Source organism: Nilaparvata lugens, chromosome 4 (assembly GCF_014356525.2).
Source record: "Nilaparvata lugens isolate BPH chromosome 4, ASM1435652v1, whole genome shotgun sequence".
NCBI classification, from domain to species: domain Eukaryota; kingdom Metazoa; phylum Arthropoda; class Insecta; order Hemiptera; family Delphacidae; genus Nilaparvata; species Nilaparvata lugens.
The window spans coordinates 66,252,863-66,269,604 of record NC_052507.1 but is presented as its reverse complement, the minus strand read 5'-3'; the positions used below and the strand labels follow the sequence as shown (position 1 = coordinate 66,269,604).

General features: G+C 35.7%; 1 protein-coding gene across 7 annotated transcripts in view; it reads left to right on the top strand.

The window, feature by feature from the left end:
• Positions 1 to 16,742, top strand: part of LOC111049077 (zinc finger protein 808) — an 88,540-nt gene that overhangs the window by 2,925 nt on the left and 68,873 nt on the right. For 2 of the 7 annotated variants that reach the window (XM_039426245.1, XM_039426248.1), the window contains exons 3-5: positions 1,925 to 2,080; positions 5,629 to 5,694; positions 8,241 to 8,452. In XM_039426245.1, the coding sequence (XP_039282179.1) occupies positions 1,925 to 2,080; positions 5,629 to 5,694; positions 8,241 to 8,452 (434 nt within the window). Of the gene's footprint in view, positions 1 to 1,924; positions 2,081 to 3,008; positions 3,045 to 5,628; positions 5,695 to 7,780; positions 7,847 to 8,240; positions 8,453 to 12,536; positions 15,018 to 16,742 lie in introns of those variants that run through there. The other 5 variants (XM_039426246.1, XM_039426249.1, XM_039426251.1 and 2 more) reach the window with 4 other exon arrangements.

Genomic DNA, 16,742 nt, shown 5'->3' with positions numbered 1-16,742 from the left:
ACTATCAAAACATTATCAAATATTAATAATCCCCAATAATAACTATTCTGTATCTTTATATCATGAAAGCTGCAAAGACAAATATTTCTCAAGTATCACATCACGGAATTTTATATATGAAGACTATTCAAAATATGTGTTCAAAACAAATTTAGAAAAGCTAGGGTCCTTGAAACTTCTATTCGATCCTTTACAACTTTAAGACCAAAATTATTTTAAAACATTAATTTATCAATAAGGGACCTTTAAACATTTCATATACTAATTCAACTTTAGTAGCCTAGTAGATTAAAATATAAATTAAAAGAAAACTGAAATTCCCAGCTGGATCCTTACAGAGAAAATATGGCCTCACATTTCAATGTAAAGATACAACCGAAAATCTATTACTCGAACCAAATTAATAAAATTAGTAATCTATCTATCCCCAATAATATCTCAAAATTACGATTTAACAAAAGTCTAATTCCGCACGTTTTACACCCCTCCTTTTTTTGAAAGTCTATAATTATTAAAACCCATTCTGTCACATCCGGAGTTCCTGGGACGTTTGTTTAATTTGGTAAAAAGTTGTTACCTCATAGCTGTTTCTTCAATTTGAATCTAGGCTCGGTGATCGAGCTCTACACATCCAGATGTACAGGAGACAGCATACCCCAAGCTTCTAGGACGGCCATCGATTCAGAGGCGTCTCAGTAACCCGTAAATTGATGGATTCGTACGTTGATCCCATACTTTGATGTTCCCGTACTTATACCGCTTTAGTAGCGGTTATAGGAGGAAAATCTCCATTGTGAGGTGACAATTTGATACCCTCTCTTCTCAATTAAAGCAACTACTGAGGCGGAAAAAACTAAAAATGCTACTGAAACAAAAGGTTCCAGAGTCAAACACTAAAAAGCCTAAAGCTGGCATGGAAGCCATGATTAACACAAAATATGATCAGACTACATTTTGTACTGCTTATGACAGAGGACAGACGCTGAGTGAATCCACTTCGCTTTTCTCGTCTTGCCGTGGACAGCTGTGTGATCGTCCATACTAGATAGACCTAACCAACGTTAACTGTGATTGGGAGTTACTATTCTCTAGAAAAAATTCCGCCAATAGAAAGGAACGTTACAACTACAATTTAAGATACATTCTCCCACCAAGTGACAGCTATTTTTCCTTGACAGCTATAAATTCCTTGCCTTATAAGGTCGTGAACTCGACTGATACTCCAAGAAAATTGTTGTTATTCTTAGTATCATAGCTTCTACGCACACACTTACAGAGTCGACACTACACAACGCAGAAAAGCAAAACAGCAAAATCCATTTTCACAACAGGCTAACTTCTCAGGCTAATTCGCATAATTCTCATCACTCACAATTATTGTAACAATAAATATTGTTACAGATCATTGAAACGGTTTGAAATGAATCGATGTGCGGGTTCCGCCATTAAATTTCCTTTGAAATTCTATATCGAAATCATGTATCACATGACCACCTCCCCATTTGAAAAAATGAAGCTTGATTCAAAATGAAGCTGGACTCGGAATGAAGTTGGATCCCTATGACGAATTGAAGATGGCGGACAAGAGTTTTGAAACGACCGAAATTTTTTTTTTTCAATATTGGAATAAGATTCCCATGGAGCCTACTACTGTAATATCATACTAGTAAAATATATATTTAGCTGCTTCCATAATAATTCTCGCCAACTCTGTATAATTACAAATTGTGGATCTCAGAGATCAATACAACAGTTCATGAGCGAGCTCTTCAACCCGGGGGTCTCTAGTATATAAGTATATCTACTTTCTTCCTTATGTCTATTTTATAATATTTAATGTTGACTCTTTATATTTAAACTTTTTAAATTTCGGTAGAAAAGATGTGCAACATTTACATGAATCGTCTCTGTAATTGACTTGCAGATTACGAAAGATGATGGACTTCCCAATAAAATGTGTGTCCAATGTGCATCAACATTGGTAGCGTGGCACGACATTTACACGGGATGTACCGATGCTGAAACCAAACTGAAGAATCTATTAAATAAATCCAAAGATAATGCACACACTGGAGATAAGGTAAATGAAATGGTTCATTCTCTATCTTTAATTGTATTGATGAAATATATTTTAGATTTTATCCATTTCTTCGAAAATAAATAGATTCTAATTAACTTGAGTAGTTTTCTAAGGTCATCTCTTGGTTATGCAGTGGAAGTATTAGTTTATCAGTTTGTTATTCCATGGTGAGACTATAAGGTGGGTATCAAAGCCCCAGGGACATGTCAAGAAAACCAAAAGTCAAGATGGGTTTAATCACTAAATGCTATTGTTTCTAGAGCCACTAGTGCTTCAAATTTCATACAACCACATTAATTTACAAATTTGAAAGAAAAATGAAATCTGACCTTCCATTAGATGAAGGACCTTCTGACCTTCCATTATGTCCTTCCATCTCACCCTTGGCTTTCCGACATTACTCTCTCTCCACGACGGTTCCCATTCAATCACTTACCCCGTCATCTTCCTTCCTTTTTGCAGCCTAGAACATCTAAACTTCAATCATACTCAAGGAAATACCAAGCTGATATTAATATTCCTATTTCAAATTTTATACTTTCCTCGCACTATTACCATAGGTAAGGAAAATATTGCTTTCCGAAAAAATTAAGGTACCCCAATTTCTAAATTTCTATACGTTTCAAGGTCCCCTGAGTCCAAAAAAGTGGTTTTTGGGTATTGGTCTGTATGTGTGTGTGTGTGTGTGTGTGTGTGTGTGTGTGTGTGTGTGTGTGTGTGTATATATATAGGTGGGTACAGACTTTCCCTCTGCTCCGCAACCGAACGTCACTCCAGCAGAGCGATTGATGATCAACCGGGGAGCAACAGTGGTTCGACCGGGTAACGCGAGAAGATCTAACATCTTCCGTAACGTTCATGATGGGTGCGGGGGCGGAGCGACTGTGGTTCGATGGAGGAACGAGGGCGGAGCGTGCTCGGTGCGGGTTGGAAGCGCGTATATATGTGTACGCAGCTTAAGAGTGTATGTTTGTTTGTTTGTTTTTAAAGCTTCCCAGAGACTAATCAGAGTATAGGAATTGTCAAAAATTTATAATACATACAGTATTACAAAATAAGAAGAAAAAATCAAACAAAGGAACCCTCTCTACACACAAACTCTTCTGTGGTATAGAATACTCCAAGCATCAAAAAACTTTTTAATTCCTTCTCAAAAACATTGACATCTTCACAATTTTTCAAGTGAGTAGGAAGCTTTCTAATAAATTTAAGACCCATATATGTAGGTTTTTTCTCAAAAAGAGCTGTTCTGTGATACAGTGAAGCATAGTCTCCTCTATTTACCCCAACACATATAATATACCCCAACACATATAATATATAGTGGGGTGTATATTTATTCATTGAAATTATCATTTATTCATTGTTGAAACACCGCTGATTTATGTAGTTATATTACAATACTATATTATCAATATTCTAATGTTGCATTCAATCTTCATTGTAATTAATAAGTTTTCATAATATGTGAAATTTGCTGCATAATTGGCTGTTGTACTGTAATTTATTGTAGATTCGTGTATGAACCAGAATGTATTGTAACTTACTTGAATAAATAAATTTGAATTTGAATTTGAATTTCTAGTATTGTATCCATGCGAATCAGCATTTCTAGTCATTGTCTGTCTTCTAACATGCATAATCACCTCATAGATATAAATAGAGGGAACGGTTAGTATGCCTAATTCTTTAAAGTGGTTCCTTCAGGACTCTAAAGGCATAATACCTTTGATCGCTCTAACAGCTTTTTTTTGGAGCTTGAACACCCTCTCCAAATTCTGGCACGACCCACCCCACACAATAATGGCATAGCGGGTGTGTGACATTATGAGTGAGTGGTAGACTGCCATTGTAAGTTTGGTATCATTTAATCTTCTTATTTGTCGGAGTGCAAAGACTCCAGATGCAATCCTCCCACAGAGCTGATCAGTATAGAAATCCCAAGAGAGATGCTGATCCAGAGCAACCCCTAGGAATTTCACGAAATGAGGCTGGTTAACATTTTTACCACAGAGCCCTGTGGTACACCAGCCTTCACTGATACTCTATCCGATAAGTAATGAATTATCTTCCCTTTCTCTTCCCTTGTTATTTCCACACACTGAGACCTATCCAGGAGATAGGACCTGAACCATTCCAGTTCAACATCTCTCACACCCACCAACTCCAGCTTCCTTAACAAAATTGAATGGTCAACGCAATCGAAAGCTTTGCTTAGATCCAGAAAAATTCCAACAGCTTTCTCACCCTTATCCATCATATCAATTATATCCTCAAAAATGGATACAATTGCCGTCTTTGTGGATCTTTCTTTCTGAAACCCATGCTGCTCCTTGGCCAGAATTTGATTTTCAGCAAGATGTTCAACAAAGCGAAACATCATACACTTCTCAAAAACCTTACCAATAGAATTCCCAAGAGTAATAGGTCTGAAATTATTTGCAACGTTTCCCTCACCGCCTTTGTGAATGGGTACTACTTCTAAGTAGTCTAAAGTTATCAATGTAACAAAATAGTATTTATTTGGGATAAATTTAAAAAATGGATTAAATATAAAACACAAAAAACAGTAGTTATTACTTAATTAAAAAGTGATATTTTGCTTATTAATTTGTTGTTGATAGAGTTATTATTAATAGACTATAAATACGAAAAAAATCTTCTATTAATTACGGTGAAAACAGAAAATATTAAAAGATTACTGTTAGAAATTATTTTTTTGAAATTTGGAGTATTTATCAGTTAATGTTTGAAAACGTTTTTAAACTATAAAAGTGTTAGGTTAAGGAATACAAAAACCGAAAATGAAAAACAAGCAGCAATCCTATCACAGAGCAGCAGGAATTCAACACAACCACTCGGCACCACGGCACGATAACAACTGATGTGCGTCTGTGTACACGATATCTCATCTCCCAATTAACGGAATAACTTGGCAACTGTTGATTCTATTAAATGATTCACTATGAAGAGATAGCAGACCTCGTGTGTCTCCAGCGTTATTGCCCTGTCACCAGCTGGCTCAAATCTTTTAATTTATTGTAGACTTGGGATGCGCGGGAACACTAGCGTCTGGTGATCAATTCTCATAACGGCAAGGAAAGTTGTGTGAGTGCGCCACACCAGATTTTTAGAGAGGCAATTGAAAAATGTAATGCTTTCAATCAATCAATCAATTTTATTAGAAAATCATTTTTACATTGTTGGGACCTGCTAAACCTGTGGGTTTTTCAGCAGGTGCCAGATCAAAACAAAATTATTCACAACGTTAAATTAAAATTAAGAATAAATAAAATGAAATAGCTTGTCGTGAATTAAGAGTAATATATAAGAAAATGCAGATTTAAAGCATTGTTCCCGTTCGAGACTGATAGAAAAATTATACTCAGTTTCCCTTCCTTCATTATTTGTGTCAAATCATGAAGAATAGGACCTATTCTAAGTCGAATATTTATTCCAAGTAAATTTATCTAACAGAAGATATTTTTAAATTCTATAACCTAATCAATTATCACGAAGAAAATTTGTAATACTCGAATTGTTTTTAGGTTGCTGGCAGTTCTGTTGAAAATGAGGATCCCGTCACGCAAAAGCCTGAATCTCAACAGAAAGTGGTGAGTATAAATTATGTTTTGATATGATTCTTATTGGTATCGATCGAAACTTTATATCATTAGCTTATATTTTATTGTAACTTACTTGAATAAATAAATTTGAATTTGAATTTGAATTTCTAGTATTGTATCCATGCGAATCAGCATTTCTAGTCATTGTCTGTCTTCTAACATGCATAATCACCTCATAGATATAAATAGAGGGAACGGTTAGTATGCCTAATTCTTTAAAGTGGTTCCTTCAGGACTCTAAAGGCATAATACCTTTGATCGCTCTAACAGCTTTTTTTTGGAGCTTGAACACCCTCTCCAAATTCTGGCACGACCCACCCCACACAATAATGGCATAGCGGGTGTGTGACATTATGAGTGAGTGGTAGACTGCCATTGTAAGTTTGGTATCATTTAATCTTCTTATTTGTCGGAGTGCAAAGACTCCAGATGCAATCCTCCCACAGAGCTGATCAGTATAGAAATCCCAAGAGAGATGCTGATCCAGAGCAACCCCTAGGAATTTCACGAAATGAGGCTGGTTAACATTTTTACCACAGAGCCCTGTGGTACACCAGCCTTCACTGATACTCTATCCGATAAGTAATGAATTATCTTCCCTTTCTCTTCCCTTGTTATTTCCACACACTGAGACCTATCCAGGAGATAGGACCTGAACCATTCCAGTTCAACATCTCTCACACCCACCAACTCCAGCTTCCTTAACAAAATTGAATGGTCAACGCAATCGAAAGCTTTGCTTAGATCCAGAAAAATTCCAACAGCTTTCTCACCCTTATCCATCATATCAATTATATCCTCAAAAATGGATACAATTGCCGTCTTTGTGGATCTTTCTTTCTGAAACCCATGCTGCTCCTTGGCCAGAATTTGATTTTCAGCAAGATGTTCAACAAAGCGAAACATCATACACTTCTCAAAAACCTTACCAATAGAATTCCCAAGAGTAATAGGTCTGAAATTATTTGCAACGTTTCCCTCACCGCCTTTGTGAATGGGTACTACTTCTAAGTAGTCTAAAGTTATCAATGTAACAAAATAGTATTTATTTGGGATAAATTTAAAAAATGGATTAAATATAAAACACAAAAAACAGTAGTTATTACTTAATTAAAAAGTGATATTTTGCTTATTAATTTGTTGTTGATAGAGTTATTATTAATAGACTATAAATACGAAAAAAATCTTCTATTAATTACGGTGAAAACAGAAAATATTAAAAGATTACTGTTAGAAATTATTTTTTTGAAATTTGGAGTATTTATCAGTTAATGTTTGAAAACGTTTTTAAACTATAAAAGTGTTAGGTTAAGGAATACAAAAACCGAAAATGAAAAACAAGCAGCAATCCTATCACAGAGCAGCAGGAATTCAACACAACCACTCGGCACCACGGCACGATAACAACTGATGTGCGTCTGTGTACACGATATCTCATCTCCCAATTAACGGAATAACTTGGCAACTGTTGATTCTATTAAATGATTCACTATGAAGAGATAGCAGACCTCGTGTGTCTCCAGCGTTATTGCCCTGTCACCAGCTGGCTCAAATCTTTTAATTTATTGTAGACTTGGGATGCGCGGGAACACTAGCGTCTGGTGATCAATTCTCATAACGGCAAGGAAAGTTGTGTGAGTGCGCCACACCAGATTTTTAGAGAGGCAATTGAAAAATGTAATGCTTTCAATCAATCAATCAATTTTATTAGAAAATCATTTTTACATTGTTGGGACCTGCTAAACCTGTGGGTTTTTCAGCAGGTGCCAGATCAAAACAAAATTATTCACAACGTTAAATTAAAATTAAGAATAAATAAAATGAAATAGCTTGTCGTGAATTAAGAGTAATATATAAGAAAATGCAGATTTAAAGCATTGTTCCCGTTCGAGACTGATAGAAAAATTATACTCAGTTTCCCTTCCTTCATTATTTGTGTCAAATCATGAAGAATAGGACCTATTCTAAGTCGAATATTTATTCCAAGTAAATTTATCTAACAGAAGATATTTTTAAATTCTATAACCTAATCAATTATCACGAAGAAAATTTGTAATACTCGAATTGTTTTTAGGTTGCTGGCAGTTCTGTTGAAAATGAGGATCCCGTCACGCAAAAGCCTGAATCTCAACAGAAAGTGGTGAGTATAAAATTATGTTTTGATATGATTCTTATTGGTATCGATCGAAACTTTATATCATTAGCTTATATTTTATTTATTTATTGATATTCAATAATTTTACATTGACAATTTGATTTCTAGAACATATCAATTCTAATTGCTTTATTAAAAGTGATAAGCTATCGAGTTTTATGATTGAATGAAACTTATTTTTAAGTATTTATGTTATTAGATTCTTAAGTTGTATAACTCAACCTGCATGAATGTATTTTTAATTGTTTTGGAAATCAGAATTATTAATTTGCACAGGAAGATTTTTCTGAAAATTAATGATTTGATTAGCTCTTGCTACTCTCTTTAAGTTATTGATCAACAAACTTACATTATTAATTATATGTTTTAAAAATTGCAGGCTGGTGAAATGGAAGTTGACGACAATGATAGCGACTATATTTATGAAGGCGATGAAGATGATGATGATTACGTTCAAGATGATGATGATGATATTGATGAGGATGGTGACGAAGAACAAGAAACCGAAGAGGTTGTAATTGAAAAACTGGACTCAAAGGAGAAAGGAAAGACTGTCGAAATTACTGATAAGGGAACCATAATTCGTGATCAGTAAGTGTTTCTCAACATAAACAATTGATTCAGTAGTGGCTCATTCATCTCCATCAAATACTCAAAATTCATTGACTATCAAATACTTATTCCATCAATGCATTGGGATACATCTTGGAATTATTAAAATATTTCTCTGGTTTCTTATTGCCATCTGCTTACTTTCAGAGGTTAATTATTACTTAACCACGATATTTAATACATTTTTACTCATGATATTCACTTATGACTAGGCCTATCCAAAGTCATTGGGATGGAGACTTCTATTATATTAAGCTATACCATTTTTTTAAATTTATTTTGCGAAATTCATTATAAAATAATACCATCAATAAAATTAATTGTTTCATTAAACCTTCATAATTTATGGGTCTTATTAGAATTAACTTATTAGACTCATAAATTATACTTACAATTATTGGCGATGAATGAGGTATTACTGTATTTTTTGTAAATGTAATTTTCTAATCTTGTAAATCACAAGCTTTATAGACAATAGTTTCATAAAGGCTACTGTTCATTGATTTCCATCATATTTTAGATGCTTGAAACATGAATAGAACTAATGTCTCATTTCACAAGCCTACCAATGAAATTCTACTCAGATTGCCAAGTGTGGAAGTCTCGCCGCTGAAAACAATTCTCATCAAAGTGCCTTAAAGAGATTATGGTTATTTTATACATATCTTTATACAGGATGGTGTGTGGCGTAACATGAAGAAGGCCCCATGTTGTATTGAACATGATATTTTAATATCGAGCCCATCCTAGAGAAATTGGTCTTCTTCTGTCATCACGACATACCAGAATCAATAATTTCTTCTAGCCAGTGAACAACGTTGTTAATTCATGGTATTCCATTGGACCTCCTCTACGTAGTTCACCCTAAACCTTGCATTCCCATTCTCCTTATCTGTAATTAATTATTGGCGTAGAATAGATTATTGGTGCTGTATGTGAGATTTAGTGGTAGCTTGCTTTCTATTGCTGAGATATTGTTGATTTTGAATAGTAGGCTATTATTGAAAAATCTAGGTCAAATTCATTTACACTCGTTTGACATCATCGTGAACGTCTCTCACCCCACTTTTAGTTGAATTTCCGAATTTTAGAGAGTAGCCTATAGTATAAGAAAATTTGATCTTCGACTTTTGACTTCTTTTCTGAGATACTTCTTATATGCTAGCTAGTGTTGTAGAAAAATCATGAACATCTCAATACTACATGAACTTGGAAATAACAAATGGAACATGAAAAATCAATGAATTTTGTATCTCTAATATATTTAAATGCTTTCGAGTTTCGAAAAAACTTGGAATACCGTGTGTCTCAAATTATTCTACAATATTACCACTTTTCAGATTTTTCAGAGCTTATCGAATTGAATGGTTCGGTTGCATGGTAGGTCTGGAAGGGAATATTACTGTACGGTACTTTAAATGTTGTAACTTTGGAAGGTTTTGTATTTCATATATAAAAAAAAACATTTTAACAGTGTTCTGTGTTCTCGATTCATATTGTCAAATTAAATATATGGGGGGGGGGGGGTATAGTTAACTATTTTTGAATCAACTTTTGATATCAACACGTTTTGATTGGTTTTCTGGCATTTTGAGGCTTGAGAACATCGGACTATGGCCTAATCATTGAATTTGTTATTTATTGCTATGGAAAAGATAATTGGCAACTCTTCCGTCCTATAGTTTCCATTGACTTTATAATGTGAATCTCACTATAGAAGATTATATCGATGTATAGTTTGAGAAATGCAACCAACAGATAACAATAGGAAGTATACGCATTGAATTGAGAATAGAATCAGTTGAGAATTACTGCTGTTCAACTTTGTTTACAGTTGAAATCTTGGCGTTTTGAAGAGTTTTGCTACCATATTTTTGCAAACAATTTCTGTGTCTGATACTCGAATCTGAATTTTGTTCCATGAAACTCTTCAGCATTCTTAATAAAACCTTATAGTTGTATTATAATTTGGGATTCCTATTCAATTGAGGTAGGATGCTTCAACTATTCATTTACATAATATATATCAAGACTCATCAGAAATGAAGACTGAGAATAAAATTGAATATCTCTAAGGGCCGGCTTCCGAGCTCGGGATTTAGCTAAGTTCTAGACTTTAACTGGTTTTAAACTCTGGAGTCAGAAAATTGGCTTTCCGAGTCAGCGTTAAGGTAGTCGAGGACTTGAATAGACTCTGGAGTTAAGAGATCACGTTAGACCCTGGAGTTTATAATTTCGCTTTCTGAGTGAAGGGCTTATACTTTCAGGACTTGAATTAGATTCTCGCCTCTTTCCGAGTCGAGGATTTATCAAAAATCGTTAAGCTCAGAACTTAAAACTAGACTTAACTAAGCAAAATTCAGTTATTGTTTTAGAGTAGATGAAAAGCCAAATAGATGTCATATGGAATACCTAAATTATTTGGATTAGTCCATCTAAATTCATAATTTATAGTTAGCAAGTTTATTTTGGAATAAAATCACAATAAATTATGCGTAAAAAACTAACCATATTTTATGACTGTGACATAACCTAGAAATGTTCAAGAAAAATAATACAAGGATTGCCTTGGAATTTATATTCCAATCTGAATGTTATTAATCAATGGCATATTCAACATATTAATATAACAGTAGTAAATTATTATTCCATTTTTTTCAAAACAAATGCGTTTTCAAACTCAATAGCCTAATGAAATTTTTATTCCAAAATCACTGGTTAGGATCAAGATGTTTCTTTATTTCAAGTTGCATTGAATAAATTTTGGTAATATAAGGCAGATCAGCAGTGCTTATAACATTCCTCGTATTATGATTCTGTTCTACGATTAACGGATAATTTGACAAATTATCGATCTCCATTGAAAAAATTGAAACTACAACTTGGAAACTATAGTCCGTAAAAACTCCAGTTTTCAGCGCGGGGCCTAATGGCTACTGTTATTTCTTACTAGAATAGGAGCTAACTGTTGCCGTTTTCATGCTGATTCTCCCACACAATTAGCTCACAGATTGTAATTTACTTTACTACTTGTTTGTCATAATTATTATGAAACTGCATTAAGGAAGCAACGCTCCCGCAGTATATGACACGTCAATGTATGGCTTATGTGAAATCTGGCAGCACTATACTCCATAAGAGCAATGCTGCAATCTAAGGTTTTCATCGGTTTTTTTTTCAAGACACATTTTATGTTGTTTTTAATTCTGCTGTTGATGAAATTATTCCCGTTTTTGAAATAATACTACTGAACAATCGAAATGCGCGATGTGGGCTGAATACTGATGCTCTGTTGTGTATGCTTTTAAGAGCCATATAGTATTTATTGGTTTTCCAAACTTGAAAACACGTTTCATTACGCTCTTTTCCATTCCCATCTCACATAATTTTGGGGTAACTCCAGTGATGCCAGCCAAATGTTCAAGCTACATAAATACGAATTATGTTAGAAAAGTCAATACGCACAAACTGCAGAACCTTTTTAAAGCAATTGAAGATTATGCTCTACCTGGTCTGTACATGCTGGTCGCAATCCGTATAGTTGGAAGAATGAGGAAAAGTCCAAAAAGGGTTTTATGGTGACATTCCTACATGACTCGACTCAGGCTCGACTATCTTACTTTTTCTGTACAAATACAATTATACGAAGAATAACTAATGAAAAGCGAAATGCGCTTGCTCGTGGAGTATAAATCTGTACGCACCTTTATAGCTAATGTTCTTTATGCATTATTTTCAATGAATCGTAGCAGATATGGCTTTTTCATATACATTGGCTTTCAAACCTGAGTGTGAGATATTTATTTCTTATGAAGGTGGCGGTGTTGAATTCTCTCAAGGTACTCGGTCGAAAAATATTTTACTGTCTAGTCTAACCTTTCTTGCATTAAATCGTTGCTTTGCAATACAAGCCTTGGTCTGCAAGCAATATAAACTAACTTGTCTCTGGGATTGGTTCAGTGCACTTTTATTATTCACTTAACTTCTAAATTATATGGAAATGGAATGGTCAAAAAAGGTGGAAGAATATCGAAGAAGTGATTAGTCAACCTTTCTATTTCAGGTGCATTACCAAATCTCTATATTCCCAAAATAACGTTGAGATAGAGAGATATTGTGTAGAGAAACATCAAGAGTCATCATATTCGCAAGGTGTTGGCCCTAAAATAGGAGACCTGAAGATGTCTATTCAAGAAATACCACAATCCCAAAATGATACTATCAAAGTAAGGGACTTTCAAGAGACAGAACAATCACAAAATCATGCTCTTGAACTATGGAACTTTGATCTAACCATTCAAGAAACATCACAATCCCAAAATATCAGATCTGAAATAAGAGACTCAACTACACTATCCATTCAAGAATTACCTCAATGTCAAGATGTTAGTCAAGAATTAGGGAAGTTGGAGCTAACCATTCAAGAAATCCCACAATCCCAAAATATCAGCTCTGAAATAAGAGACTCAACTACTCTATCCATCCAAGAATTGTCTCAGTGTCAAGATGTTGGTCCAGAAGTAGGGAACTTGAAGCTGTCTATTCAAGAAACCCCACAATCTCAAAAACTATCCATTCAAGAAACACCACAATCCCAAAATATCAGCTTTGAAATAAGAGACTCGACTCTCTCCATTCAGGAATCGCCTCAATGTCAAGATTTTAGTCAAGAATTAGGGAAGTTGGAGCTATCCATTCAAGAAACACCACAATCCCAAAGGATCATCTCTGAAATAAGAGACTCAACTCTCTCCATTCAGGAATTGCCTCAATGTCAAGATGTTGGTCCAGAAGTAGGGAACTTGAAGCTGTCTATTCTTAGTTATAAAATGAATAATAATTGCGAAACAGAGGAGGAGAGTGAGAAGAGGAGGTTGACCGACGACAGGCAACAGAGAGTGGAGCAGCAGAGCAAGGTAGAGAGTAGTGGCAAGATGTTGGAGTGTGGCTATTGTGGCAAAGTGTTGAAATTCGAAAGCAGCCTGGCGAGGCATCTGCGTTCGCACACAGGGGAGCGACCTTACCAGTGCAGTCGTTGCGGAAAGACCTTTGTTGACCGAAGCAACGCGCTGCGACACACGCGACAAGTGCACGAACGCGTCAAGCGGTTCGCCTGCGACGTGTGTTCGCGACTGTTCGCGAGCCGTGTCACGCGCGACGACCACCGGCGCACACACACCGGCGAGCGGCCGCACATGTGTGACCGGTGCGCGGCTTTGTTCAAGACGAGAGCCGCTCTGCATCTGCATCAGCAAATCCACGCGAATGATTTGGCCGCGCATGTGTGTCGCGCGTGTGGCAAACAGTTCAAGCGGCGCGCGGCACTCGTCGAGCATGCGCGCCAGCACACCGGTGAGCGGCCTCACATGTGTCACAAGTGTGGTCGAGTGTTCGACGCACGAACGTCGCTCACCCGTCATCTGGCTACACATTCCAGCGACAAACCTTTTAAATGTGAACTTTGCGCGCAGTCCTTCAAAATGAAGCGCTATCTAAAAAACCACCTGAAATCTCACTCCAAAATGAACAACAGCTGACCATCAATAATATGTGTAAAACATATCAATAATATATACCAAAAACAATATCTAAAGTCAATAATATATGCTATTTTCTATGACTGAACATCACTGGTTTAAATAAAATTTGAACCCAAATGAAATGTTATTTATTCCCACACACCTTAAATGTCTCTTCACAGATCGCATCTTATCAATTCAAGAGCCTCTGACATGACCCAATGACTGTTGCAATAAAAATAACTGCGGTATCTATAGCAGTTCTTCATGTGTAGATTGTATTTGAATTTTGAAAATGATATATATTGATTGGCTCAAAAATGGTAAAAGAACGTTGGCAAAATATTGGATCAAAGTAAAATCACCTCACGGCATTTCAACTTGTCTTAGTAGGGTGGAAACATTGTGGAGCGGCGAAGGTTCAAGCTTGAGAGTGTTGAATATAATACATTTAATTCGATGGTGGTACATCCTTCTGCACCACTATGTGTGCCACTATTTCAATATATGCATTACATTCAACACTCTCAATCTTGAAGCTACCTTCGCCGCTCCACCATATTTGCACTCTTACTACATAAAGTACTTTCTTACTCCCGTCAAATTGAAATACAGGGCTGCGTTCAAATGTTTCTTATGTTGCGAGAATGGGTTAATCTAGTCAAAAGTTGAAATACTTTTCCCAACTACACTTCATTGTTTAAGTTTGTGTTGTTTTTTTATAATTTTGTTGTTTATTTCTTGGGAGACTTCAGTTTTTACACTGAATGAAAAATCTCTTGTACGATGATATTTATGGAGTATTTTTATAAACCTAATAGGAAGAAATGAGTGATTGTAAATTGAATCTCTGTATTCTTCAAAGAAGCAACCAACATGTATGCATGTCTATTAGAAAAGTTGAGCATTCCAAACTCCCAATTCTTTGATAATATTCTTAACAATAACAGGAAAGTTACGAAGCTGCTGAAGAATTGACATTTTTGGAATATGAACTAATACAAATGGAAAGTGAACGAATATAACTGAAGATAATCTATTTCCAGGTTTTTAGAATCGTCGTCGGCTTCAGTATCAAAAATGAGACCAGGGAGAAAGACATGCTCTGATCAGCATTCTGATTGTGTAAAAAAGTGCATGAAGAAGAGTATGAAGATAAACTCTGCGTGTGATAATTGTGGAGAGAGTTTTATAAGACAGGTGGATCTGCTTTTTCACGTTAAAAGAATGCATGACAGGCTAAATGCCTACAAGTGCAATAAATGCAGTGCTGCGTTCAAATGCTTGTTGAGATATAAGATTCATGTTGAGCAAGACCACCAACAGTTTAATACTGTTAAGGAGGAGGACGATAGAGACATGATTAAGACCAAGTCAAAAACAAGTCGTCAATCAAAAGATTCTTCAGAGCTATGTAATGATCAAGCTCTATTAATAAAAAGTGAAGAAGATGTTGATGATGTCGATTCTAATGAATTGGTTGGTGACGCCCACTCCAATGACGATTCTATCAATTCAGAAGATGAGAAAAGTTTGAATGATGAAGGTCAAAGAGACGGGAATAGTTCAGGAGAAGAAACCCCTAATTTCAATAAAGTGAGTATCACATCTTGTTCTATCTGCTCTGCGCCGTGTAAAAGCTCACTGCAATTGCTCCGACACTGGAAAAAATTTCATACCACTGAAGAGGCTAAATCAGATCCCAAATATGTTAAATTCAACTTTATACATAAATGCAACGTATGTGATCTATTTCTGAAAACTATCCGAGCGGGAATTGAACACAAAAGAAATGCGCATGGTATTGAGCACAACATTCCCTTCACTGAAGAAGAGGAGGAGCAGCTGAAGCAAGGCGAAGAGATACTGATAAATGGCTTGAAAACTTATCAATGCACATTCTGTTCTGTGAAAATTGTATGTGTTCACAGGTACTTGAATCATATAGCAAAGCACAAAGGTCAGCTGCCGTGGCACTGTCAGTTGTGTGGATTGACGTTTCATGCTAAATCGCAACTAAATTCACATACAAAAATTACCCATGAACGTGTCCGAAATAAGTGCGAATTATGTGGAAAAGAATTTAGTTGCAAATCGAACTTGTTACAGCACAAGCAAATGAAGCATCTCGATGAGCGCGCATACGTCTGTAAGGTATGTGGACTTGCTTTCAAGGCATCCAGCCTACTCTACTCCCACCGCAGAAGTCACAACAACTACAAACCCTACCAGTGCGAACAGTGCAACACTGTCTATAGTCGTAGAAACATGTTGATGACTCACATCGAGCGAAACCATAGCTCTGAAAAGCGTTATGTTTGCGAAGTTTGCGGCGCGTCGTTCAGTTCTAGAGATACGTTGTTGGGCTCTCACATGAAAACTCATTCGGATGTTCGACCTCACAAGTGCGCCATGTGTGAGCGCACCTACAAAACCTCCAACCACCTCAAACGGCACATCTCTGTTAAGCATTCTATAGAAAAACAACTCCACACAGTGTCGCAGTAATCATTCTCAATGTGAAATACTTCTCTACCAATTATTTCTCATTAGTATTTTCAATTGATTGTTATGACACAAATGTTTCGTGTTCTTTTAAATGTTTAGTTTTGTATTAACAATTTTCCATTATTTTTGTTCAATTTTGGTATGCCATGTCATATTATTATTTATTTACTCATCTATTACACCAAACACTATAATCATAAAATAATTCACTTTTTTATGTATTTAAACACGACATGAAGTCA